General features: G+C 37.4%; 1 protein-coding gene across 1 annotated transcript in view; it reads right to left on the reverse strand.

The window, feature by feature from the left end:
* The window catches only part of adgrd2 (adhesion G protein-coupled receptor D2), a 55270-nt gene that overhangs the window by 17461 nt on the left and 11979 nt on the right, over positions 1 to 25830 (reverse strand). Inside the window, exons 7-20 of the mRNA XM_015041831.1 lie at positions 23239 to 23333; positions 22366 to 22662; positions 17738 to 17849; positions 16156 to 16290; positions 15811 to 15919; positions 13828 to 13933; positions 13687 to 13742; positions 13438 to 13564; positions 13228 to 13331; positions 12892 to 12994; positions 11671 to 11824; positions 6781 to 6914; positions 6249 to 6364; positions 1891 to 2011 (exon numbers count right to left, since the gene is read on the reverse strand). Of these exons, the coding sequence (XP_014897317.1) occupies positions 1891 to 2011; positions 6249 to 6364; positions 6781 to 6914; positions 11671 to 11824; positions 12892 to 12994; positions 13228 to 13331; positions 13438 to 13564; positions 13687 to 13742; positions 13828 to 13933; positions 15811 to 15919; positions 16156 to 16290; positions 17738 to 17849; positions 22366 to 22662; positions 23239 to 23333 (1769 nt within the window). The remainder of the gene's footprint in view (positions 1 to 1890; positions 2012 to 6248; positions 6365 to 6780; positions 6915 to 11670; positions 11825 to 12891; positions 12995 to 13227; positions 13332 to 13437; positions 13565 to 13686; positions 13743 to 13827; positions 13934 to 15810; positions 15920 to 16155; positions 16291 to 17737; positions 17850 to 22365; positions 22663 to 23238; positions 23334 to 25830) is intronic.

Genomic DNA, 25830 nt, shown 5'->3' on the forward strand with positions numbered 1-25830 from the left:
CGACAACAGCATTTGGGTGACCACTGGTTGGGAGATTGTGAACAAGGCTTCAACCATATAAATGCATGGACTAAAATGATTTTTTGCTGTTGAAATGGCTTAGCCGATAAAATATTGTTTTACAACGAGAGCATTGCTGAGTCAAGGCAGCTGTATTGTTGAAGACTTAATATTGATTTTATGATACTGAAAACACTTTCACATATGGATGTGATAATTGTTGGTACCCCTCTCTTAATATCCGAGCAAGCCACAAAGATCACTGTACTAACTTGAACTGACATTAATATTAAAGAGAATTATTATGAACATGAATAAATAATATCTTAGCGAAAATGAACCAATGAAAATTAGACATTGCTTTGAAATGTGGTTCAACTGAATCATTTAAAAAACAAACTAATGAAACAGGCCTGGACAAACGTGATGGTACCTCTAGTGAAGACTGACCTGATGTGACCACAGGGACATGTTAGACTGAGGCTGTCCTCTAATCAGCATTACAGCTGTCTCCAAGCTTCTAACCAGTCAGGCTGCCTATTTAAAGGGTGACAAGTAGTCAACAGCTATGTTTCCACTACCTATTTAATTGCGCAATTTGACATTTTGAAAATAAATTTGCATAATGGAAACACACCGATTTAGTAACAAAAAAACCAAAAAAACCCCTAATACTTTGATTAAAAAGTTTTGGTGCTTGAATGAGGGGGTTTTTTAGGCATATTGAAATTGGTTTATTTTGCAAAACTGAAACTGGTAAAGTGATGAACAACAGGATGTTGCCACTGGAGCAAACCACAAGAAAAAGACGACAGGAAATAGTTAGAGGATCAGAACGCGACATGGTTTTTAATGACTTATCACATAAACAAAATTACTCACTTGACATTTTAATTGCAAATCTTATTTAATAGGAACACCACAATTGCTAAATTGTGTTTTTTAAACAGAAAACAAACTAAGATTTACAATGGAAACGTAGCTGTTTGGTGACAGAGTGTGCGCCACACTGAACATGGGCCACAAATAAGAGAGTTCCAGATTAGAGAAAAGATTAGACCGGATGTTAAAGGTAAAGGCTGTCAGACCATCTGTGGAGCTGTGGCTTGATGCCCACAACTCCACAGATTATTCAGAAGTTTAAGGTCTATGATGAAAATACTTTTGTAATTACAATTTCAAACTAAGAAATTATACGTTTTGTCATTTGACTTCAGCCTTCCAGTGCAATTCTGCTAAAAAAAAATCTTGCTTACAGCAGAGTCTGCGGATTTTTACCATATCAATCAGTGAACAGAAGGAGAAATCGTGACTGGTGACGTTGGTTTTCTGTACTGTTTCAGAACTGTAGTTTGCTTGGAGTTTTAGGAATGGCAGCTAAGGAAATGAACGAAACCGTTCAGTCCCTGCTGGTCATGCTTCCAACACGGACTGCTGGAGCCACAGTCGTTAATTAAGATTCGCCCCGTTTGGATTGGCTCTTCTCTCTTCACAGTGGAGGATGGTTGTTTACACCACAGGCAACTTCTGGTAGCTTCTTAGCATCAAACTGGCTAAATACGGGCAAACATTAGGGTTAAATTTAAAATCTCAATAAAGGTCACGTCTTTGAGAAGCAATCGTTTCTTAACAGCTGAGAACCTGGACCCTCACACAGAACAAGGGCTGGTTCTTACCAGACTACACTTTCTGTGTCATATATTAAAGTTTTAATTGTACTTTGTTGCATAGCTTAACTAAAAAAAAACAACAACAAAAAATATTGATATCAGGTTACATCTGTTGCATCTTTTTGACAGTAATGATGTCACACTTTTTTTTTCATCTTGCCTTTTTCAAATAATCCCTAATATACACACCACAATCAGAATTCACTTCAGTCTTGCTTACTTGAAAGGAATTGAGGATGATGAAGATGTAGCTGACGACCACAGACAGATGGACCAGCACGCCACACATCCACGTCAGACCCAGAACCGGCAGCAGGATGAGAATTGGACGGGTCACTGCCCTAAAAGCACACAGAGACAGTATCAGCATTAACCCTGTTGGTGGTTCAGGTGTTATAATTAGTATCTACAGACTATAGCTAATCAATTAAAACCAGTAGTAACAAAATGCAGCTTCAGGTGAGGACCACAACAAGCTGCTAGAAGTCTCCAAAAGAGACAAAGACAGAACTTCACTTATAATAATCTTCGATCGAGTCAAATTAAGTCAAAAATTGTTAGGACACCAGAACAAAGGAGATGCTGAATGTGAATCACAGTATTGCAGGAAAAAAACAAAAACAAAAAAACTCAGATGTGCAACATTGGAGGGGAAAGTGTCATGGTTTATTGTATTGGACCTGAAGGAGCCTGCAGAAAATATGAGGCCAACTGTAAAAAACATAAAACCGAAGCAGAACAGAACTTTACCACATCATCCAGAATGACCCAAAACTCACAAGTGAATCCATCAAGGACTGGCCTATTCAAAGCTCACATCCTTATAGTATTGAGTTTTTGTGAATTAGTTTTTGTCTTATTAATCTATATAATGTATTTTCGTTGGTGATTGAGTTGAGTTAATGAAATAAATGGACTTTTGAATGCTATTTTAATTTATCACATGGTACGTGAATTGCTGCAAACATGAAGAATCAGTGCACTGAATAATGTGTTGTTACCGAATGCTTGTTCAGGAGGAGCAATTGCTGCATTTTCAGTGACTTGATGCAGTTAGCTTGGCTTCCTTGAACAGATCTCTTTTTTACCAACTGGCCTAAGAAGTGATCCGGTAAAATACCTGGGATCAAACTGGAATGTATGCAACTTAATATGAATTTGTCTTTATGATTTGATTAAGCTCACCATAAACTTCCATACAAAGATTGAATCTGTTGATTTTGTGTCTTGGGACATTTTGTGTGAATTGGTGCTACAAACCAAATTGAACTGAAAAACAAAATATGTATATGTAGAGCCAATTCACAACAAATGTCATCTGGAAGCACTTTACAAAAAAATTAATAAATAAAAAAATTCAACTGAATCACACATTTGATCCTCGTTATCAGACAGTGCATTTTCAATCTAAGGAAACCCAGGGGATGGCATTCAGTCACTGACTTGCAGCATTCACTCCTCCTGGATGAGCACACAGTGACGGCAGATGATTGCTTGCATTGTGCGTTGAGCTTACAGCAATCCCTCGTACGGAGCATGCATTGATACATGGACATTTTTCAGAGAAAGTCTTCAACAGTTATTTTGTTGTCCTTATTTTCCTTCGTATACATTAGGTTAAAACATATTCAGCCTCGCATTTGTGTGGGTTTTCATTCTTGAAGTCTTAAAAAGAAAAGAAAAGAAAATCATTGAACGTATTGTAAAGACAGTTTATTGTTGGATGTTTCCCTGTCGAATCCACACCAAACATTTCTGTGTAAGTATAGATTTTCCGCCCAACTGCATTCATTCTCCTGCTCCTTTGCAACAATCCTTTCAGTGATCTTGGTTCTTATACGGCGAATAACCATTTCATGGGGCAAAGCAGAAAACATTGCCTTTGTTTAAACCACCATTGTTGTCATACTGCTGCACCTGGATGGAAAGATTGAGTTTTTCAGCTGCACTGTGTCAGCAAGGACAAAGCCGATTCACTCTTCTCTTTATTTCTGAAAGTTGTTTTCCCTCCAATCTCCTGAATTGATGTAACACGACTGGCACATACATCCGCCTGTTTGTGAGGGAATGAAGAGAAATGGCTGTAGAGGGAAAGGAATGGCATTGTGGCATTTCCATTAGTTACAAACAAACATACAATAAAAAAAATGTAAAGGTGGAAGTGCGTCTTAAAGGTAGGCTTTATGAATACAAATACAAATTCTGGCTGCAAGGAACATTCTGTTTGACATTTTTTTCTTTTATCATAAACACTAATGTTGTGAGTGTGGCACTTTCTGCATTTGAACAACGACTTTCAAAGGTTTGAGTATGTGTGGCAAGGTGGTCGTTTTCTACATGCATGTTTTGGTTTTAGTTTTGTGTTGCAAGTGTTTTTTATTTTGGTGGGGGTTGTTTCCCAGGTGTCTCCCATCGGCTATGATGCGAGAGTGTGGCTGGAGAAATAAAAGGATGGGAGACGGAGCGACCTGGGCGTCACCAGCTCCGCCCTGCTTCCCGGAGAATCGAGACACCAAGCAGCTGAGTGGCAGAGACAGCGAGACGGCACGGCCTGCACTGGAAGTATGAACTACTGACAGCCAGTCAGAGGTTGAGCAGCAACAGAAGGGATGTGAGGTCGAGGGCCGCCGCCACTACAGAATAAGAGAGGCGTGACTGTAACGGGAGACCGCATCAGCATAGCAGCCCAGCCGCTTGTCGCCCAGGAGGGAGTGATAATGGGAGATGTGTTTAAACACTGAGAGAGAGAATGATGGAACAAATAACCTGGGCTGACTGGCAGACTTATTGCAGGTATGAGAGGAGCGAGAAAATGGCACAGGGGCGAGGGAATGAATCTAATGTTAAAGAATGAGTAGATGTAATAAAACCAGAGTAACTTAAGCAAGGACTGCACTAAGGTAAACAGAAGGGTAATCAATCAAAATAAGAAACTAAGAAAGCAGAGTAATAATTAAACTAGAATCAACTAATTAAAACCCCAAAAACAACTCAGGACCTAATAAGAGCTGTGAAGCATGGAGCTGAAAGCATCATGAAGCACAACATGACCATCATCACCATAGACACCACTATGAATTTAACAAGAATCAGAAATTTGTCAAGACAATCAATGAAAAAATGAACGCTGATGCAGTCAGTCACTCACCAGTGACTGACTGAATGTTAACAAATCGAGTCCTGACAGTCAAAGCTGGTGATGAGAGGTGAAACTTTCCTCAAGCTGACGCTGTTGGATGGCTCAAACACACTTCACGAGCTATCAGAGGGCAGGGTGTCCTAACCTCTTCCTCAGTTAGAAAACACATTTCTGTTTATCTCTGTAAAGAGTGAAACGAGGATCATTTTTGGTGTTTAAATGTAAATAAATTAGTTTGCTTCAGGAGATAAAAGATGATTAGACAACATGTGAGATTGGATGTTTGATGAGGTGTCTAAGTTTTTTCCACATGGCTCATCATCCAGTTATCAATCTTACAAATACGAATAATACTGAAAATATGCATACAATTGTAGGATAAAACCTGATAATAGCCATGTTTGCATGACAAATGTGTGCAAATCTTTGTCTATATTCTGATGTTAATTTTGAAAAAAAAAAACACAATTTTGCAATTGAATTGTTACGATAAATAAGAAATTAAATTAAAGTCACATGTGAATAAGGTTGTTCCTGCAGTAAGTCATTAAAAATTATGGCAGCCACGGATGTAAGCAGTCACATAAAATGTATTTATAGTTCAGCCAATCAGAGACGAAGTTGGAGTCATATTCAGGCGTTGCAGCAACAAGCGACGTAAACAAATGAAAGGAGCTGCATAAATGCTGCATAATACATGTACAGCTTTTTTTGAAAATTGTGATTGGCGATTTTACAGAAGAGCTCTGGATTCAACATGTTGGAATGACACACGACTTCTTATGAACTGTGATGCTGTGAGAGCCCTGGAGGAGCAGCTGCACATTGTCCGAAAAACAAAAACAAACCATCATCCTCCTTCTTCCTGTTGTCTTCTTTGTCGTCTTTGCCACTTAAGCTTGTGTGGTGTCATCACCAATAAGAAACTGTTGTGATCTGTGTTTTCTGTGTATTTATTTTGAGGTTTGTCTGTGTTTATTAGTCTGTTCCCCTGTGAGTCTCTGTCCTCCCTGTTGATTGTTCCCATGACAGAAACATTTTTTAATGAAAAATGTTGTGGATCTGGACATTTTAGTACAGGCATATATTTAAATTTAAAAATAAAACAACAAAGATTTGACTAAAACCCAAAATAACTGGATTGGTGCATCTCTAATACCAAGCAGTATGAATAATACAATGCAAACACGGCCATGGCAAAGGAAAGGCTTGACGAAAAGACAAACAACTGTGCTGAGGCCAGGTGTTAAGTTGATAAGCCCTTGTAACTCCCACAGTAAACTCCCAGTCTCACACACTGCCTCCACTGAGTCCAGTGCTCATCAAGCAAAAAAGGAAAATAGTGTGTGGGTTGGTGTGTGTGTGAGTGTGGAAGAGCGTGGGCAGACAGCGGGAAACAATTCGTGAAGGAAAGAGGCAGAGATGTTTTTGTATCTCACCAGGTGAGGTCAAAGGTCTGCATTTTCGATGCAAAGCTTGGACTGAGCATCTTAGCGCGGCGATGAGCGCTGGAAACGGTCACCATGACAACGCGGCACAGCACAACTGCATTGACCTGCAGGCAGAACACAACAGCGGCAACACTGCAGAGCCACTTGGCCTTAAGCTGACAGGAGCATTCAGCTGCACCAAAATACATCTCAGCACACACCTGAAGCAGAAAACACTTATGTGAAGACTCATGTTTTGGATGGAAGGAGCAATACTGCGAGTTAGCTGTTTGTTCTGCTTTCTGTAAGGTTCTTTTTAATCTTACTGCCATTGTTGCTGCTACAGTTGGACTGGAGAGATGTCATTTTGCATTCAGTGAACAAATATTCTATATTTATGTCAGGAATAAAATAAAAGTCAGGATCTAACATACTCATTCTATAAACAGCGTCAAGAAGCTTTTAATCCATGCATGAACAGTACATATGACTTAAGCATACCGCAGTGCACAGATGAACAACTCACAATATGAATACATACCGTCAAGACCAATATGACTGGTCCCACAAAGGCCCAGATGGTGTCAGTTTGCACACTGAGCCAGCAGTGATCATGTGACTTGTATTTTCCCCTTGATATCACCAATGTTAGACCAACTATCAGAACAGGTAGTCCTGAAAAATAGGTCAATGACATAAAATCAACAATGGTGCTGAAACAACAAAGAGCTTGTTTAAAACATGAATCTGCATCAGTTACTGTCACAGTTCAACCGGGTTCAGCTGCATGTTTTGTCTCTCATGTTCTTTGTTCCTGTTTAGTCTGTGGGGTAAAGACCAGAGTAACACCTGAAGACTGTTTGTGCTACCGACTCACATCGCGTTCTCGGCTCAGCATGCGACATAACACACACTTACAAATGGATACGAGAACATCTGTCATAAATAAAAACTGGGTTAAGGCTGTTGTGTAACACAACATCATGTAAGTAATTATAAGCAGAGAAAATTTAGAATAAACAGAAAATGTTGGAAAGAGCAACCAGACCTGTGAAGCTGCAAATCAGGTGAGAATAAAAGGTTCTTTGCCCTGGTGGGAAGCATGAGGCAAACACAGCAGAATTACTTTAGCATTACAGATTTTTAGTGGTGGAAAATCTAATTTACAGCCCGGAAAAATTGAAATATAAGGTATTTAATTTATGATGAGCTGGCATGTCTACAGCAATCAGTGGGTGAAGGCCGTTGTGGGTTTGAATGGAGCTGGAGGATTGTACCGTACTGCTGCCAGTGTGTGAGAAGTTCTCACACACTGGGCAGCATTGCACGGATACCCTCAATCTACACAAGGGGTCTGCAACCTGCGGCTCCCAAAAAGCAAGTTAATGTTAATACACATATCGTAACAAATGCAAGGTTTCTTTTTTTAACCATTTTTAAGTTTTTCCTACAATAATTGTTCTGTATTTCCATAAATAATGGCACTAAAAGTACCAGAAGATCTGCTTTCTTTATATTAAGTTGGAATTCATGATTTACATAACAGTATATGAAAATATCCATCCTTTTCTATGTTTATCTTTATTTTAAATCCTAAAAGTGAAAATAAAATTCTGGTTCTTAAAAATAAGAAATTTCCAAGACTAGATGTTTGTTTAAAAAAAAATGCCATTTTTCTAGAAGTCCTGTGACATTTGAGGCTCTAAACGAGTTTTCGGCTGTCCTGAAAACAGAATGGCTGTTCGGGCTGCAGACCCCGCTCTGTACACCCCCAACCCGACATGGGTCACCATCACATTAGTTCTGATTTGAGCTAAAATTTAGTCTAATGCGTCTGCTCTGAGATGCTCACTGCCAGTAACACATAAAAAAAGAAAAGAAAAAAAACAAAACTAAACAAACAATAACAACAACAACAACAAAAACGCTCAAACTGATTTTACCTGTAAGTATTGTTTGGTCTTTTTACAAAATATAATTTAAATCCTGAATTAATATAAAACAAATTGCAAATGTGGCTCAGCAGGGAGAATAATTGTTTTGTAGTTAGAAGAGGAGATGAGAAAATCTCCATTTGGTCAGAGTGTGTGTGTGTCCTCCTCACTCTCGGTCCCTCTATCAGCTCCTGTCTTCTATTTTTTTTTTATTTGTGAACAAACAACATGTTTTATTTTCCCTCTCTGTCACTGGGTAAAAAGCATTAACTGTAGATGTGTGTACTTTTATTCTTGCTGTGAGATTATTACCATGTCCTTCAGTTAAACTGTGTTATTCCACGTGAGAGGAAAGTGTTCTGCATGTTTTCTAAAACAGGGTTGTTGCTTTATTTCTTTTTAAATCTTGATTTCACAAATTTTCAAATACTGTGCAAAAGACTGTCACATTCTTTTTATGTTGTTGTCAAAGTGACACATGAAAAAGGAGGAAAGGAAGAAATTCAAGCTCATGGTTTACCAGCCAAGTAAACAGACATACATTTGCCTAATGTAAGGACAAAGCATATATTGTTTTTAGGCAACTATTAGATTTGTTGATAATATACATTAAGCGAGTCATATTTGAAAATTTTAATTATCCAGCCTCCTGTTTTTTTTTTTTTTTTCCTGAACCTTACAAGTAGACGACTCATAACTCTGATTTTTACCACCGTATGTGTTACTACACTGACTTAAAATGTGCTTAAAGATATGTATGTAAAACTTTAAGAGGAATTTAGGTCTTACTACAGTTGCATAATCTCACACTCAACAATTTAACATTTTATAGCATAATGTAGTAACAATGTTATGTTCAGTAGTTACAAAAATACTGTATATTTCAAACATGACTTAAAAGAAATTTAACTTTGCAATTTAATAAAATTAGGCCTATGTCTCTTTAAGAAGCTTCTTCTCTTTCTGACACTGTGCCCGTGGCATGTCATCACGTTTCTCCATTATGGCGTTTATAATCATTCTAAGTAGCGTTTCACTGAAAAGTAGCTCATACATTGACCTCAGCAGATGCGCTGTTCTACCAGGTGTTTTCTAATTGTTGCTGCAGCTAGTCTAGAGGAGCTGAGTGGGGAAGAGATGGGGGAGAGCTGCTCTGTGAGGCAGGAGCTCGACTCGGGACCAAAACTCTGAAGAGGAGCTGCATGGAAAAGGCGGTGCTTGGAGAAAGCAAGTGTTTTGCATGGCTGAAAGGTTGCCATGGAGATCAAATGATTTCTCAAACATACATGAAAGAATCAAGGCAAAACTCAAGGTATGTTTTATATGAGGGGATAACATTATAAATGATGTAAAGCTCAAAAAATTTGATTTTACATAATACCCTCTTTACAGAAAACATGATGTTTCATAGATGTTGATGTTAGCTGATGTTTATTTAGACTGAGATTAGATTTGACATTAGCCTGACTTTAGTGATGTCTGAAAGCAATTGGTTGTGCTGAATTTATTTATTTATATCAGTTGGTATCAAAGTTTTGGATATATCTTATCTCATCACCAAAATTTACATATTTTTGAGAATTATTCAGGCAGTGCAAATCCTTTTACAAGGACACTGTAGATGTGGCTTGTTGTACAGATCAAAAAGCAATGTTAGCACCTGAAAAGCTTCACTTTCTCCCTCAAACATTGTCATTAAATCTGTGGAAAAAAAAAAAAAATCTTAGCTAAAGCCTTCACAATTTATTTTCTAAAGAAAATTATCACTGCAGATGTGAACCTATATCCACACAGATGCCACAGATGGCAATAATCCACTTAGTGAGTGCCTAAGATAGCTTTTGAATCTTAAGAGCCTTATTAGTGAGAAACAATGTCACAGTAAGGCAAAGAAAATCTTAGATCCTCATGAAGAAGCAAGGCCAACCACTTGACCTCAACACTTTTTTAGAAGACTCATTTCAGTTCCTGGTAAAAAGATATACATACAAGTGATCCCAGATGACCTGTGTTTACATTGCCTATTTACTGGATCAGTTTACCTTAACCTGCTCAGCTACAACTGTATGTATAGACTGTATGTTAAATATGATTTAATATGCTTCTCAGTTAATTTGATGCTAACAAGCGAACTGTCTTGATCTCTGGTGGGTCTCTGTTTGGTGAACATGGAAACAAATACCAGAAGGGGCAGAAAACCTGACTGGAAACAGAGGCAATGTTTCCAGGGAAACCTGCTGAATAAAGCTGTTAACAGACATGGTAAAGTTCATATGTTCTACGCTCTTAATATGTCTCCAGACTACAAACAACAGATTTCATCATGATACTATATATTACACACAGATGATCCATAATGGATATTTATGGAAAATTAACATCACAAAAATTAAAGCAATCCTTTTAACATTGAAACAAACATTTTATGGAACTTGTGAAATAATCTGAATCATCTGCTTATGTGACTCAGGCTAAGTCACATATAGGGAGGTGGTTAAACCTTAGTCACCTGAGGGACTGAGAGAGGAGTGGCTTTTTTTTAATTTGGTGAGCATGGGTAAAAGCAGCAGAGCTGTAATTTATGCTATGTTAATTTAAAACCTATTTATTTAACTGATTTTATTTACAATCTAAAATCCTGTATGAAAAGAAGTTAGAAAGAAATAAAAAGAGAGAGCACACACGGAGGAATGTGAGTTACGCAAAATCCGTTGGTAAAACATAATCATACAATTTCATTTTATTGTGATTACAATTTATTAAAATGATATGTTCTAAAGAAAATAGCTACAGTTACCTACCTGTAAACTATAAAATGTAATTTTACATAAAGAAAAGATACATGTTGTACAGCGGTTGAATAAACCTCATTTTATGACAGAGCATTAGAAGAAGGACTATAGGTCTGTATTTTAAATATAGGTCAGGAGTTTATTTGATGCTGCAGCCTAGGATTGGGAGTCCAGGCAATGGTGAGCCTCACAGTCAAACTTTGACCCCTCACAACATCCATCAGCAGATGATGAGATAGGACTGGGTCAGTTCTCTGCCTGACACCATTGAGGGCCTTTGGATTCTTTCCTTGACTGAATTTTCCCTAAAATGTAGAGACTTGAACTTTGAATGGATCCACTAGAGAATTTTCACTGAGCGGTTTGAATGTTCCCCAAAGGACATTTTTATTTTTTCAAGACAGATGAGTCTTGGTTATTGTAAATATTGCTTATTGTTTTAATTGTTCATAAATAAAAGTCACAATTACTATATACTTGTCTCCATGGGTTGCTACTACTCCCGTCTTCTACGAGCCTATATGTAGTGACATGTACACACTCAGATGTGGATAAGAGAAAAAACATCATGGAAGTAAATCTTGGTCAAAAAGTGATGTTTAATTAGAGCCAGCCCACTGTCCTGTTGTATTTTTCAGAATAGTGTCTTGGCGACTGAAGCAGAGAAGTGCTAAGTTGTGACCATCATCAATAAAACAAGTTTACCCCAGCCTATGACATAGTAGAGCTTCATCCTGCAGTCCTCGCTGACGTTAACAGAAACCACTTTGCTCCAAAGAAGAAGACCCTCAACCAGCATCCAGCAGAAGGACGCCATGAAGAAGAGATGAAGCAGAGCAGTCACCATGAAACATGCTGCCTGCAGGGTTAAACACAGACAAAAACACCTGGAATTAATCCTGAAATCTTAGTGGGGTGCATCTTGATTAAAACAGTGCACCTTCTTTGCTGCATCTGTGCTAGACCTGTTTTCATTAAATAATCAGTTATCATAACTAGAGCTGTCAGTCGATTAAAAAAAATGTAATTGGATTAACCACACTGTACCACTGTGATTCATCATCATTTGTCTCTCTTTGCCTGAGTTTGTAAACTTGAAATCTATATTGTGTTTCTTGGAGGTATGGTGTCCTGGGTGAACCCCTCCTTCTGCCACATCCCAGCCAATTAAAATGCAAGATGTTTTCTGCTTAATTTTTGCAGCAGCAAGGAAGTAATGTAGTCTCCCAGTACTCGAGAGCAACTATAGGAAACTTACTCCAGTGCACAAGTAGTAGCAAACTTGGACAGATGACAGATAAGATTTATTTTATTTTCTAGCTCTTTGGTGCCCCATCAATTTCTGATGCTGCCCTGGGAAACCGCCCATATAGCCCATATCAAAAATCACCAATGTTTTTTTTTTAATTATTATTAAGAAAATGTTTTATTGTCTGAAGATCCTCAGTTTTCTAGGTTTTAAATGTTAGTTTAGAAACCTTCCTCTCAATTCACTTCCTATGGAACTTGTGTGATGAGGCCACAGTCGCTTGTCCTCATCCAGCTGAACGACCAGCATAGTTCATTCATGTCCACATGAAGAGCAGCGACGCAACATAAGAAAGTTAAAAATGTTAAATTTGTGTTTCTGTCTGCAGTCACAGACCTTTCTCTGTCGGTCGTCGCTCACTGTGTGTTGAGCAAATAACGGCTGTGAACTTCACAACCATCCACAGGAGAGAGGCTTTAGGTCACAGTTGGTAGTTTGATTAATCAGCATTAAGTAATATTAATGTGTTAACATTTTCAGATTAATCTCATCTCCACATGTTAACTTTGACAGCCCTAATCATATTGCACTGGACTGAATGCATTATCAATACATGGTTTTACAATATGGTGGAAAAAGATTTATAACACTTTATATGATTAATCAAAGTGTCTCACCTGATTTTCTGCGGCCCAGTCGCTGCACATCAGCAGAAGCTCAGCAAGGCCCAGAGCAGCTATCAGGTTCTTATGGACAGTGGTTCGGTCTGATTTGGGGACTCTAAAAAAGTCACACACAAACACACACGCACACACACACATAACATCATGTGTGAGCCGCGATGTGCGAGAGAAGCTCTCCCACGTTTATTGAAAAATGTTTTCCTGTAGGGATGCTCACACATCCACACAATATTCAGCTTTTTTCTTATTGATGTGAATCTGGCAGGGATTTATGAAATGCTTTTCACCCTTGATGCTTTCAGGATGCACTCTGTGATGTTTGTGACTCACCCCACAGCAATGAAGAGGATGAAGGTGAAGAGGAGGCCACACAGAGACACTCCACAGCCAATGAACGTCAACACCTGCAGAGCTTTTTCATTTTCTGGGCTTGTCTGGTGCAGAGCAACACAAAATGCATATGCTGTTTAAACAGCTGCACATCCTATTGATGAGGATGCTACAGAAATCCACAGCCGTTGCCAGACACACAAATGTTACCTGAGTTTCGTAAACCTGCAGCAGCACAGCAAAATTGGTGGTGTGATTGCAGTAGCACACGGTGTATCCATAATGTTTGGACACAAGCTCACAGCCTCTTGTATTCCACCATCCACCAGCCTCCGGACTGCTTAGACATACATGACACAGCATCTGCTTAGGATCCACTTAGACAGTTAATTTTGTTACTGTAAATTTTACAAGTCAGTTAAATAGCAAGTTCTCCTAAAAATAACCATTCCTACTTACGTGAGATCAAAGTCCCAGAATGCACACACAGGATCATACACAGAATCAATGGAATTCTGGGAAAAATATCAGATGATAAATATGTCATTCTTATAGGCCAGTACTTTTACAGTACAAATATAAAGCAGAGGTTTGGTTAACCTGCGCTTTGTGCTGGAGCTGGAAGTGAACCGCCATGCTGATTGGCTGGTCGTCTCCCAGCACAGTGGAGGATATAACAGCTGAGCCCAGCACAGTGCCCAGATACCTGTGGCCAAACAAAGACTTTAACCACAGTGAATGAAACATCGACCAACATGACTGATGTGTATGATTTTGGTGATGACACTCATGAAATTGTAATGTTTGCTCAATTGTTGACTGTATGGTGTTTTATTTGTAACATTGTAATTTTGTGTTTTTGTTATGTAAAGTACTTTGAACTGCCTTGCTGCTGAAGAGTGATACATAAATAAACTTGTTTGATCGATTCATTTATCGAGTGTTTTTAAATAAGTGTGTATTTTTGATTGGATTTTCAATGAAGATGCTAAATACAAGACACATTTCCTTCTTCTGTTGTGAAAGAGAATGAAAAGTAAAGTCAAGGCAATAAATTAATTTATTCGTTTTCACAACCTAAAATATGGTTTTTCACCAAACTTTGCTCCATCGTTTCAGAACTAGAACATCTTTACAAACACCAGCTTTGGGCTGAGAATGGACTGATGATCAATCATCCTGGTCAGCCGAGATCTGTGACCACCTGATTAGAAGGTGGTCACACTGAGTTAGGTTAGCTACGGTTAGGTTGGGTTACTTTATTTATTGTTATCCAAAAATAGATTTGGTTTTCAGTGGTACACACATATCCATGCACACACACACTGTAAAAAGTGAGAACACATCACATATCCATTCACATATCGTATTCTCAAGTCTCCATAAGTCATATTCAAAACACAAAAGAGAAAAGTAAAAACTTAAAAATTCAATTAATATAAATAACTAAAAACCTCTAACTGAATGAATAAACTTATTTTCATAACAGAACTTTTAACTACTATAACTATTGTTACCGAGGGAGGACTAAAAGTTAACAAGGCACAGGTAACATACAGCCATAAGGAAGAGAATAAAGAAACAAAATATGTATTCTACTGGCAACGTATCTGCTGCTCACTGTGGATGTGCAAACATAGAGCAGAACAAGAAGTTCAGACTAGAGATCAGCAGAACATTGTAGACCAGTGAAGCCCTATTTTGTCTTTTTGAGCTACCAGACTCTTTCTTGCTCACTTCACATATGTTTAATCCTGGTGGTGGACAAAATTTACAAGTGGCCCAGTGGTTTTTCTTTCCCCTTTCTTAAAATTTTTAAGATCTTTTAAATCATACGATCATATGTCATCTGGTAATCATTTATTTTGTATTTAAGCGTTCTCCTTTATGATTTTGTTTGTTGTGCTCAGTGTTCTGTTTGTAATTTTGCTTGATTCATGGCAAGTGTCTGGACTGTTTAGAAAAGCACTGTACAAATAAAATTATTATTATTATTATTATTATTATTATTATTATTATTATTATTATTATTATTATTATTATTATTATTATTAATTATTATTATTATTAATTATTATTATTATGTCTCATTTTGAGGTCATCTCATATTCGGGGCTGTATTTGAGGTGTTACTTGAGTTCCTTGTTGTAAAGATCTTCTTGTTGCCGTGGTTACACAAAAACTGTACAAAAGTAAAGGAATATCAGCAAAAATTCTTCCAGCTACATGGCATCCAAAACTAGAGGATCCTCATCCACAAAAACAACATTTCAATCAGAAAAAGGGGAATTTAAGTTTCAAAGTATAAACTAGAATGAATATAACAATATTCCAATATGCTGCCACATTAAGTGTCACAATCTAAGCACAATTCAGAAAGGGTTCTGCATCACCTAACGCCTATCTATGTATATTCAGTGCATACCAAAAATCATAGAGGAAAGATTTTGCTGCCAATAAGTTGTCAGAGTTTGTCCCAAATATACTTAATTTAACAAATTTTCATAATACCTAAATATGTTAAATGTACTATTTTGAAATGTCAGCTGCAGATCGGTTCTGGCAGTAAGGGGTTAATTCTACCTTTGTGTGCCGTCAGTGATCGTAGGCTCCATGGTGATGTTCTCTTCTGGATTGAAAAGAGGTCGCAGAGAGCCATACCACATGTTGACCAAGGTAATCTTATAGAAGCCTGCACATTCAACACAAAAGCTTTTCTTCAGTTTGCAGGACAAAATAGCTCAAAATAAAACTAAAAGAAATCCAATTCATCACTAGCTTATGATTTTCTATCAACATTTGCTGCAAAATCTGACATTGTGGTGCAGGAAGAGCAAGATGCCTTTGATTTCACCTGTAGAATTTAACACCAAATAAAAAAACATTTGACAGAATGAATCGAGGATTGGATTTGTATGAATTTTCTACCATTGTTCTGCAGATCCTGTATCTTCTGACGTGGAACAGAAATGCAGTCTATAAGGCTCAGCGTCTCTGACCCAGGCCCACAGAAACTCTCCACTCTAGACCCTTCACCCAGTCTTTGTTGCTGCAGCTCCACTTCTACAAAGAACATAACCATCCAGATAACATTTTAAATGTGTGACATTAAAAATGGTTTTATGCAGAACATCAGCAGAATATCCTTATATTTCTGTATAGAATTTTCTGATGTTGTATTGATCACTTTTTGTATTAAAAAGGTTTTGCCACATTTTGGGCTAATATTATAATTTCTGCCTATTGTTGGAGGCTTAATTTTGTTTAGTTTTGTGTTTTTCTTACAACACCTAAACTGGGATGGAAATTCTCCTATGCATATTTAGTATCTGTATCTACTAGTGGACTAATGTTTTTAAATAAAAAAGCATGGTTAATAAAATTCAAGTGCCTAAAATCAAGGATTGCTTGATCATGTCACATTAAAGTTTATGAGAAGGAAAAAATGCATGTGTGTTTTCACCAACACACATCCTGTTCAACAATACATAAGATGAACAAGCTTATGTTCATCTTAACTGGGATGGAAATCCCAGTTAAGTTCTTATGTATATAACATATTTGTTCTGTACCTGTTAGAACAGAACAAATATGAAAATATACCATCACATTTATCATTAAGCTTTCTTTTTTGACTTTAAAAACTATTCCATTTCATTCATATTGTTCATATTCATATTATACTACAATACCCAAAGTTTAATTTTGTTCTCTCTTTCACTTTCTTATGATTAATTATTTTTGTTTCTTGTGGATTTTTAATTGAATTGTGGGGATATAGAAATGAACTTATGAATGTAAATCTGCTCTATGTAAATTTTGTCTAACACTGACTAAACAGAAGTATCTAAAACTGCATAACATTCAGCATGGACGATTAAATCAGGTCTGTTGCTCACTCTGTCATGTGTGTTTCTACATAAAACAATTGTTTAAATAAAATAATAACTGCAGCGCAAATATATGTTTGTTTTTTTTACACATAGTAGTCACTATATAAACATGTGTTCTGTTTAAGAAAAAATGACCATGTATTTATATTTAACACAAGTCATCCCTCACACACACATAGGATTTCTGTTGGGTTCAGAAAGTTCATTTCAGATTACAAGCAGCGACCAGCGCTGTACTTGTTGTATTATAGTCTGTGAACAATCCAGCAGCTCCTTCAGAGTAACTATCACATAATGAACAGCCTCATTAAACCAGCACCACACAAAGATGCCAAATTCAGTTCGTCTTTTGTTCTGAAATTAAAATCAACATGAAATCTGCATTCAAAAACTTTTTTTTTTTTTTTGACAAAGCATGTAAATTTGTGCCTTTATTGTTGTTTTAGTGCTGCATTTCTGTCTCCATCCTAGAATTTATTGGATCATTTTGAAGGTCTGCTGTTACATAATTGCATTTCTGTGCTTTCATTAATGTCTTTGATCCTGACTCCAACCTGTGAATTCATAACTTCATAAATCCTGTTATTGTAACAAAAATGGAAATTTGGGTAACTCACTGATATTGGGAGTGTGAATGGTCACATGGTCAGTCTCTGCTGTCAAACTTGGGCTGAAGCGGGTCACCATCCGGTCCACGCTCTTCACAACATCCATGGGACCGTTCACCACCTGAAACCCACAGAGCACCAGTGTGTTGGCATCGACAGCCCTCACCCACCCTGCCCAGAGCTACACACTCATCAGAGCTAAGGACTCTTCAAAATGACCATTCATTGCAGCACAATTGAAAAATACTTTAAGTGCCGTTAACAGTTTGAAAGAGTCTGCAGATTAGCCGAGGAGGACACACAAAGCTCAGCAGACAGGCCTATAATGCATGCCTCATAGATTTTGCCATTGTCTGTTTCCAAACACCGCATTCTGATTTCAGTGTGCCCATCTAAAAGCTGAGCCTTGGAGACGGAGCTGGGAGCAGAGCGCGGGAGGTTTGTGGGTGAGTGCAGCCTCGGTTTTTCAGAGTGCTTCTCATCCATTGAGGATGCGTTGAGGTGGCCTTGGAGAGCTAAGAGGCTTGGGGGGGTGGGGGGGTGAGGTAGAAGGAAGGGAAAGCGCTGAGAGAAATACAGCTTTTCACGTAAAGCAGTTCTTGCAAAGATCTATATAATACACACACTGGTGCAGAAGTACAAAAAAGGATTATAAAATAAAAAATAAATAAACAAGAGGAAGCAATGTGCCTTCTCTTTGACTTACATTTCCAGTCAAAACGTAGAGCAAAATCTGACTGATTAAGCATTATGTTTGAGGAAGACTTTAAGATGATCTACTCAGGTGTTCATCATTTTAGCTGATCTTGGTGCATTTTCAGTTGCATTTACAGAAACACACTGTCCTCTAGTGTTTTGAACAGAACATAACACATTTCAGTGCAAAGCCTTTGCTTCCGGCTGTAGATCAGTTCTGAGTATGATTGTGCAGGTTTATGTAAATCACTGTCCTACCAAACAACGATGCACCATTTTATCTCCTAATTTCATCTCTCCTATTTCCTGCCTCCAGAGAACCAAACATGTGTTAGTGACGTTCATCTGCCACATTGAGCTCTTCATTTTATCTCATTGCACCCTCAAATTTAACTCCATTTATTTACTTTCTAAATATTCAGAACATTTTCTTCTCTTTCTCTCATTCTTGTGAGGTTTATATCTTACATCTTCTAGAGAGGAAATCTTAGTGAGATAGCTCCTGCTCAGTCACACAGGATGAAAAACATGTGAAAATCTTCTTGCAAATTATTCACAATTGAATTTAGGTCTGGAATTTGACTGGGCCATTGCTACATACATCTGCTTCATTCCAAGCCATTTCATTTTATTCCATCTGGCTCTATGTTTGGGGTCATTGTCCTGATGGAAGGTGAACCTCCACCCAATTCTCAAGTCCTCTGAGTTCTCCAACAGCTTTTGTTTCAGGATTGGACTGTATTTAACTGGCGACTGATTCTCCCACATGAACTGTGAATCGCTGCTGCTCCTCCTGAATTCCCATCCTTGGATTATTACTCTTCTTTTACGGCATATGAGTTTAGGTGGATGACTACATCTTTAAAGATTTGAAGATTATTTTTCTCTTTTCATTTTGAGATGATGGACCGATCAGATATTGTTTAATAACTTCATTTTTCCTCCATGACCAGTCTGATGTGTTCCTAGGTCTTTTCATGTTTTTGTTCCCTAGAGGTCCCCAGCAAACCTCTGAGGGCTTCACAGAACAGCTGGATTTATACCCAGATTCAGTTACATTACAAGTTAGGTCACTTTCAAAGGTGTTTGGTTGCACTGGAGTTTCTGTAAGGACATTAAGGTTAAGAGAGTTGACCGTGTTACAGGGCACAACTCTCATATATGTACATGTGAAAAGCTATGATTGCCATGAGCCATTTTCCTCCCATTTTGTACATCACATTGTGTTGGTCCATCACATAAAATCCCCATAAAATGCATTAAACTTGGTGGTTATAGTTTGAAAAAAAAATAAAAATAAACTAAATATAAAGGTCCACAGTTGTGGCTACAACACATGGAACTTCATTTTTACCACAGAACCAGAAGAATAGATATTATTCATACAGTTTCATTCTGATCACCATAATGATGTGTTTTATACACATTAAGATTCTGAAGCTGAATAGAAAATGTAATAATCAAACCGGTGATTGTTTGATGAATTGAGCGTTGGTGTTTATAATTTTCACTGTTAGTGCGACAGGAACTCTGAACTGATATTACTTTTTATTTGGATATTCTCAGCCCTTTAAAATCTAGACTTTCATTGTTTCATACATTTTTGTCAACTCATTCATCATGTCCTTGTTCCCTTTACAGCAGAACACATTCCACTAAGGAAAACATATCCTTCACACAATATTTTACAGTTTTACCAACAGATAAATATGCAATCCACCAATTCGTCTCAAGGTTAGTTTGTTCGTTGCAGAAAGTACAGCGCTCACCAGGCAGGGTGTGACAGAAAGTTGTTACAGACAAAGCAGAACGTAGTTTTGTGATTCTCTGACACACAGAAAGCTGGAGAATAAAAAATATAGATCAACTGCCCCCATGATTCTGCTTCTGTTCAGGGACAACAAAAGAAAAAAAAACTTAGAACAATAACGGATACTTCCAGTTAATTTTAACTAGCTAAACAAAACTAAAGCAATGGATTAGAATTAGCTTTAGCTAAAACATACGTCACAGTCAACAGTCTGGGATAACAGAAGCCCATTAATTATAAACCATGTTAAGTTTTAAACCCTTCTGTCTTTGAACTTGACAGGAATGTTGAGCTTCAAAAAGACACAGAAGCTAGATTAAGTAAGACGGCCATTTTAAATGTGTGTAGCAGATGCAAACTGCCCATGTAGCCCATATGTCTGTGTGCACGTTTTCAAAAAATATTTACAAAAAATGTTTTATTGTCACAAATCAAATATGTCTGAAGATTCTCAGTTTTCCAGGTTTTTTTTATTCAGGGAGGCTTAAGGAATACATTTTGTTTTAAATGCTAATTTAGAAATGTCCCTCTCCATTCCTTTCCAGTCACTCAGCTCAATGTAACTTTGAGCTGGTATAGTCGATGTCCACACGAAGACCAGCAACGCAACACAAGAAAGTTGAAAATGTTCAACTTTTATCTTTCTTCGTCCCTTTACTGTGTATCGAACTAATAACACACTGCTGTGGACTACGTATCCCTCCTCAGGAGAGAGGCTTTTAGGTCAACAAAGGTAGCTCAATTAATCTCCATTATTTAATATTATGGCTTTAAAATTTTAGATTAATCACACTGACAGCTCTACATGTCAGTTCAGACCAGTTGTCTCCTTTGTGCTCAATTCTGCTGGATGTTCACTGTGGTGTGCTGGATCTCTGAATGTCATCTTATTCACTGCATAGAGTCAGAATTATTTTAATGTTAGTCCCGTTAATATTTTAATCCCAGGTGCAAGAGGACCTTCGGTCTTTTGCACCTGCTGCTTTAATGTGCTGAAGCTGTCATTATTCAACACATCAACGTGGATGTGGTCATCTCAGCTCAAACCAGAGAGGTGGAAAGAGGTAAAGCATAAAGCAGCTGTTTTCTTTACGGTGATGTTTTCAGCAAGATGCAGGCAGGATGAGGTCATAGTCTAGACACAAAACCTATCTGGCCATTTCCACAACACCACTTCACACAACCCCCATTCATGGAACCCTCTAAGTTCTGCCCATATTTTAATCACTCAGGGAAGCCAGACTCGGTCACAAACAGAAGCTGCGTTTCCATTACAAATGTGCACAAAATTTTGTTGGTATTCCGCTACTATCAAAAAGACACAAATTCACAATTGCAATGTTTCCATTAAATAAGAGACTAAATTAAACTCACATGTGAATAAGTCTTTTAATGTGGTAAGTCATTCCGCACCATCCTCCTCCTACCACTTCCTGTTGTCATCTCTGACTTTTACAGTAGTAGTAATATCTGGCTGTTGAGAAACGTGTTTCCATTGCAGTTTTGCAAAACAAGCTAATTTTGGCTGAAAAGAGACCTCATCCTAGAGCAATTTTTTTTTATTATCAGAAAACAATTTTTTTTTATTGCTGTGTTTCCTTTAAACACATTTGTTTTTGGAATTCAGATTTGCACAAATGTATAGTCCATGTAAACACAGACAATGAAGAACCCACTAATGTCTTCCAGGAGACATTGCTAAGATGCAACGTACAACGGTGGTTTATATGGTTTTCATAAAAAAACAACATTCTTTTTATAATGAACAACTCCAGCTTTGCTATTCAGAGACCCTAATTTCACAGAGTTAGAAAATTGGCAATATGGTAAAATTTAGACTGAACTATCTGTAAGTTAGTTCCTAACAGTTTTAGGAGACTTTAAAATATATTTAGAATCTGTCACGATACGTTGCTGTAAATTTCAACATCTATGCTTTTGTAAGTAACGTTTTCATTTAATGATTTGACCTGAAGTGATGGGGTCAAGGTTGAAGGATGGTTCCCATTGTTTCTCTGTGATGTCAGCAGGAAGGATGACGTGGCTTTAGAAACATTTCAAGCACTTACATTGCTCAGTAGAGCAATAATGGCAAGTCTCTAGTAAATCTACTTCATATATCATATGCTACCTCTTTGATAGCTTGCCACTTGTCTGCGTTGTCTTCACTGATGATGCTGTCAGCCACACTGATGAAGTGCTGACTGAGCTCCTGGATGTTGTCACGGCTACTGTTTTCAGCGCTGACTGATGGTTCAGAGGAGACGTCAGCAGTGAGTGTCAGCAGCTGGATGAGCGTCACCATGTCGGCTGGCTGCAGGCCGTCCTGCTGCGTGTCTTCCATGGCCTGGATGGAGGCGTTGAGCAGGGCCGCAGCCTGTGCCAGGCTGTCCAGCCCTGATGGCTGCTGCACCAGCACCAGCTCAGACTGAAAGAGAATATGGTGGATTCTGTGAAAATCTACACTGCATTTCATTGTAGGATTAAAAATAATTCGGCTCTTTTTTTGTTTCAATCTAATGAACCATCCATTCATTATCTTAAACACGCATGTCCTTGCTGGGCGGGGAGCTGGTGCCTCTTTCCACATGCATAGAGAGAACATGCAGAAAGAACCCGGCCAGGATTTGAACCAAGGACCTTCTTGCTGTAAAACAACAACACTATCAACTGTGCCACTGTGTAGTCTGAATTCAGTGAAACATTAGGCTAATTTATTTTATGACAAGCATTACTGCAAAAAAGGAAAAAATCAGCTTTTTTTTTTTTTTACTTTCACATTAAGGTCTATGTAGAAACACTGCAAAATAGTCTTAAAAAGATTGTGTATTTTTGATAATTCAATTAATCTGATTTTGGATACAGATGTAATGGCTTTTGTAATTTTGTTTGAAAATACCAGCTTCCCAGTGGGGATGTTCATATCCCCACTGGGAACTTTTATCTGCGGCTGTCTGATATCAGGACTCAGCAGGTGTTTGATCGGCATGCAGGCGTGGCCTACCTGGCTCTTGTTGGAAAGCTTCATCAGTTGGTTCATGAAGGCAGAGGGCTGGCTGCTCTGAGACTTACTGATCTGCTCCATCCTGTGGTACCGCTCTGCAGCACAGAGGACAGTTCATGTGTGTCAGTTATGAACAGATTGGAGAACAGACCATTGAACTATAAATCCTAAGATAAAAAAACAAACAAACAAACAAACAAAAAAAAAACATTTGTTTTTCTCTTCATTATGACAGGTTACTATATCTGCTCTCAGTGACAGCAGAAGGCCCATATACCCTGAATAAAATCCTTTTCAGCTATGGAACACCTGCATGTTACATTAGTCATCTAGATGTTCTTGCTTTTATCAGGTACAAATACAATACTGATTGCTGATTAAACATCTGTATGGGAGAATATGCACTATATTAATGAGCAAAACAAAAGAAAAAGATCTCATTAAGCAGTCTGATAGAAAATATTTAATATTTTCTGAATTCAGCTATGGGTGATTTCATTTCATTGGTAAAGGCAGCTATAACTAAACACTCTTCATTAAAAGCTTAGATAAGAATCTCTACTAAATACTACTGGTCACCACATCTCAGTAGATTACTTTAATTCATTTGCATTGCAGTAATTCAATTAATTATTTAACAAGAAGGTCATGTCAGAGATATGCAAATAAATGCAAACACAAAAGTTCAATTCAATCACAAAACACACACCAACTGGATTTATTAAAACATTATTTAAAAATAGCTAAATTCAGTTAGACTACGATATTTTTGTTTTAGTCATGATAGTTACCTGGCTGTGGAAATCGCCTTCAATTTGATACAAATCTGTTACAACACATGGATATGTAGGAAGACAGCAATCAAACCTAAGTTGTTCTGCATATGCAGCCTGTTATGGATGTATTCCACTGGGGATTTGAAAATGTATTATATTGAATTTGGTCATCTCATAACTCCACGTTTCATTAACTATCAATAATGGCAGGGTTTCCATCAGTTCGTCATCAGCATGGTGGGTTGCCAGGCTTTGCTTTCCCCTTTTTCCTTTTACTACATCCAATTGTTTTATGAGGACAACTGAATCTGTAACTTTAATCAGAATCTAAGTAGGAATTCTATTTTCCCTTCAATAGTTAACAAAAAAATAAATAAAAAATCATTTTCAGCCAAAAATGATATATAAATCATTTTTGATGTATATATCTTCAATATATGTCTATTTTTAAATCTCAGTAAAAAAAAAAAAAAAATAATAATCTGCTGCTGTAGTAGATAATAATAGTTTATCTGCATGTTAAAACTGCATCTCCCACCATAGCTGTCAAAGCAGAGGGAGCAAAGAGAAGAAGAGGTTTGCTGTCTGCAAATAATGTTGGAATGAAGCTGCAAGTGACTTTTACTGTGGTGGGTTAGAATGTAATCAGCTGCATGTTTGTGTTGACCAGGGTCGGACTCTGGATAGTCAATGTGTGGTCAGGTGTGCTTAGTTGTCTTGTTGCCCTCTGTGTTGGTTGCATAATGACCTAACATCCTGTCCAGGCTGGATGGATGGATGGATGGATGGATGGATGGATGGATGGATGGATGGATGGATGGATGGATGGATGGATGGATGGATGGATGGATGGATCTCTTACAGAGGTGAAGTAAAAAGAAAGTAAAATCACTCAATGAACTTAGTTTTTGACAAACTTTTTTCAATTTGGTTTTAGCTTTGTTTAAAAAATTAATGACATGCTGGAATCTGTGGTGTGTTTTTATTCACCTGAGGTCATATTTAATTAATTTTATAACCTGGAGAAGAGCAAATGCTTTATATTATAAATCCTAAAATAGTTTGTGTGTGCTGAACTAAATTAAATTATTACTTTTTAACAAAAACATTTCCTAAAAGCTAAAAATAGACAAAAGAGTAATTTAAAATAAAGATAAAATATTTAATGTTGTAGTTCAGAGGTTGGCACACAACAGTCCATGTAGACTGAGGTGTGTTACATGTGTTCCTATTGATGGTGTTAACCTTGTGTTTTAAAAATGCTGTTTTAATTTGTTTGGTTTTAGCAGTTAATTACTACATTTCAGATGTTGCCTGTACAAACCCAGTGTCCAGCACAGAGACAACAATTGGTTATTTTTAAACTGATGTTCAAATAAAGCAAATTAAGAAGCACCTTTGTGTTGTTATGAAACCTTGAATGCTGAATGTTAACTTAATTAAATTTATTTCAACTCAATACTTCCTTTATCTTAAAAGGAAATTAAATTAACGTTAAAGAAAACATAAAAACTTGGCTAAAATTACAATTGTTTTTCAGGTCATTTATGCCAACTTATACAAACCTGAAGGAACAGTGACTGATTTAATTGGACAAATTCCTGTTTGTGCTTCTCAATAGAAACATCTCGTAAAAAGAAAGCAAAACTGAAAGAGAAAAATCTAACTTCTCGCTGATTCATTCAACAAAATGTAACACACACATACACACACACACATACACACACACACACACACACACACACACACACACACACACACACACACACACACACACACACACACACACACAAAACTATATATAATCTGTGTTTAA

This window comes from Poecilia latipinna, unplaced genomic scaffold (assembly GCF_001443285.1).
Source record: "Poecilia latipinna isolate Pla-1442-1.1 unplaced genomic scaffold, P_latipinna-1.0 Scaffold570, whole genome shotgun sequence".
NCBI lineage: Eukaryota > Metazoa > Chordata > Actinopteri > Cyprinodontiformes > Poeciliidae > Poecilia > Poecilia latipinna.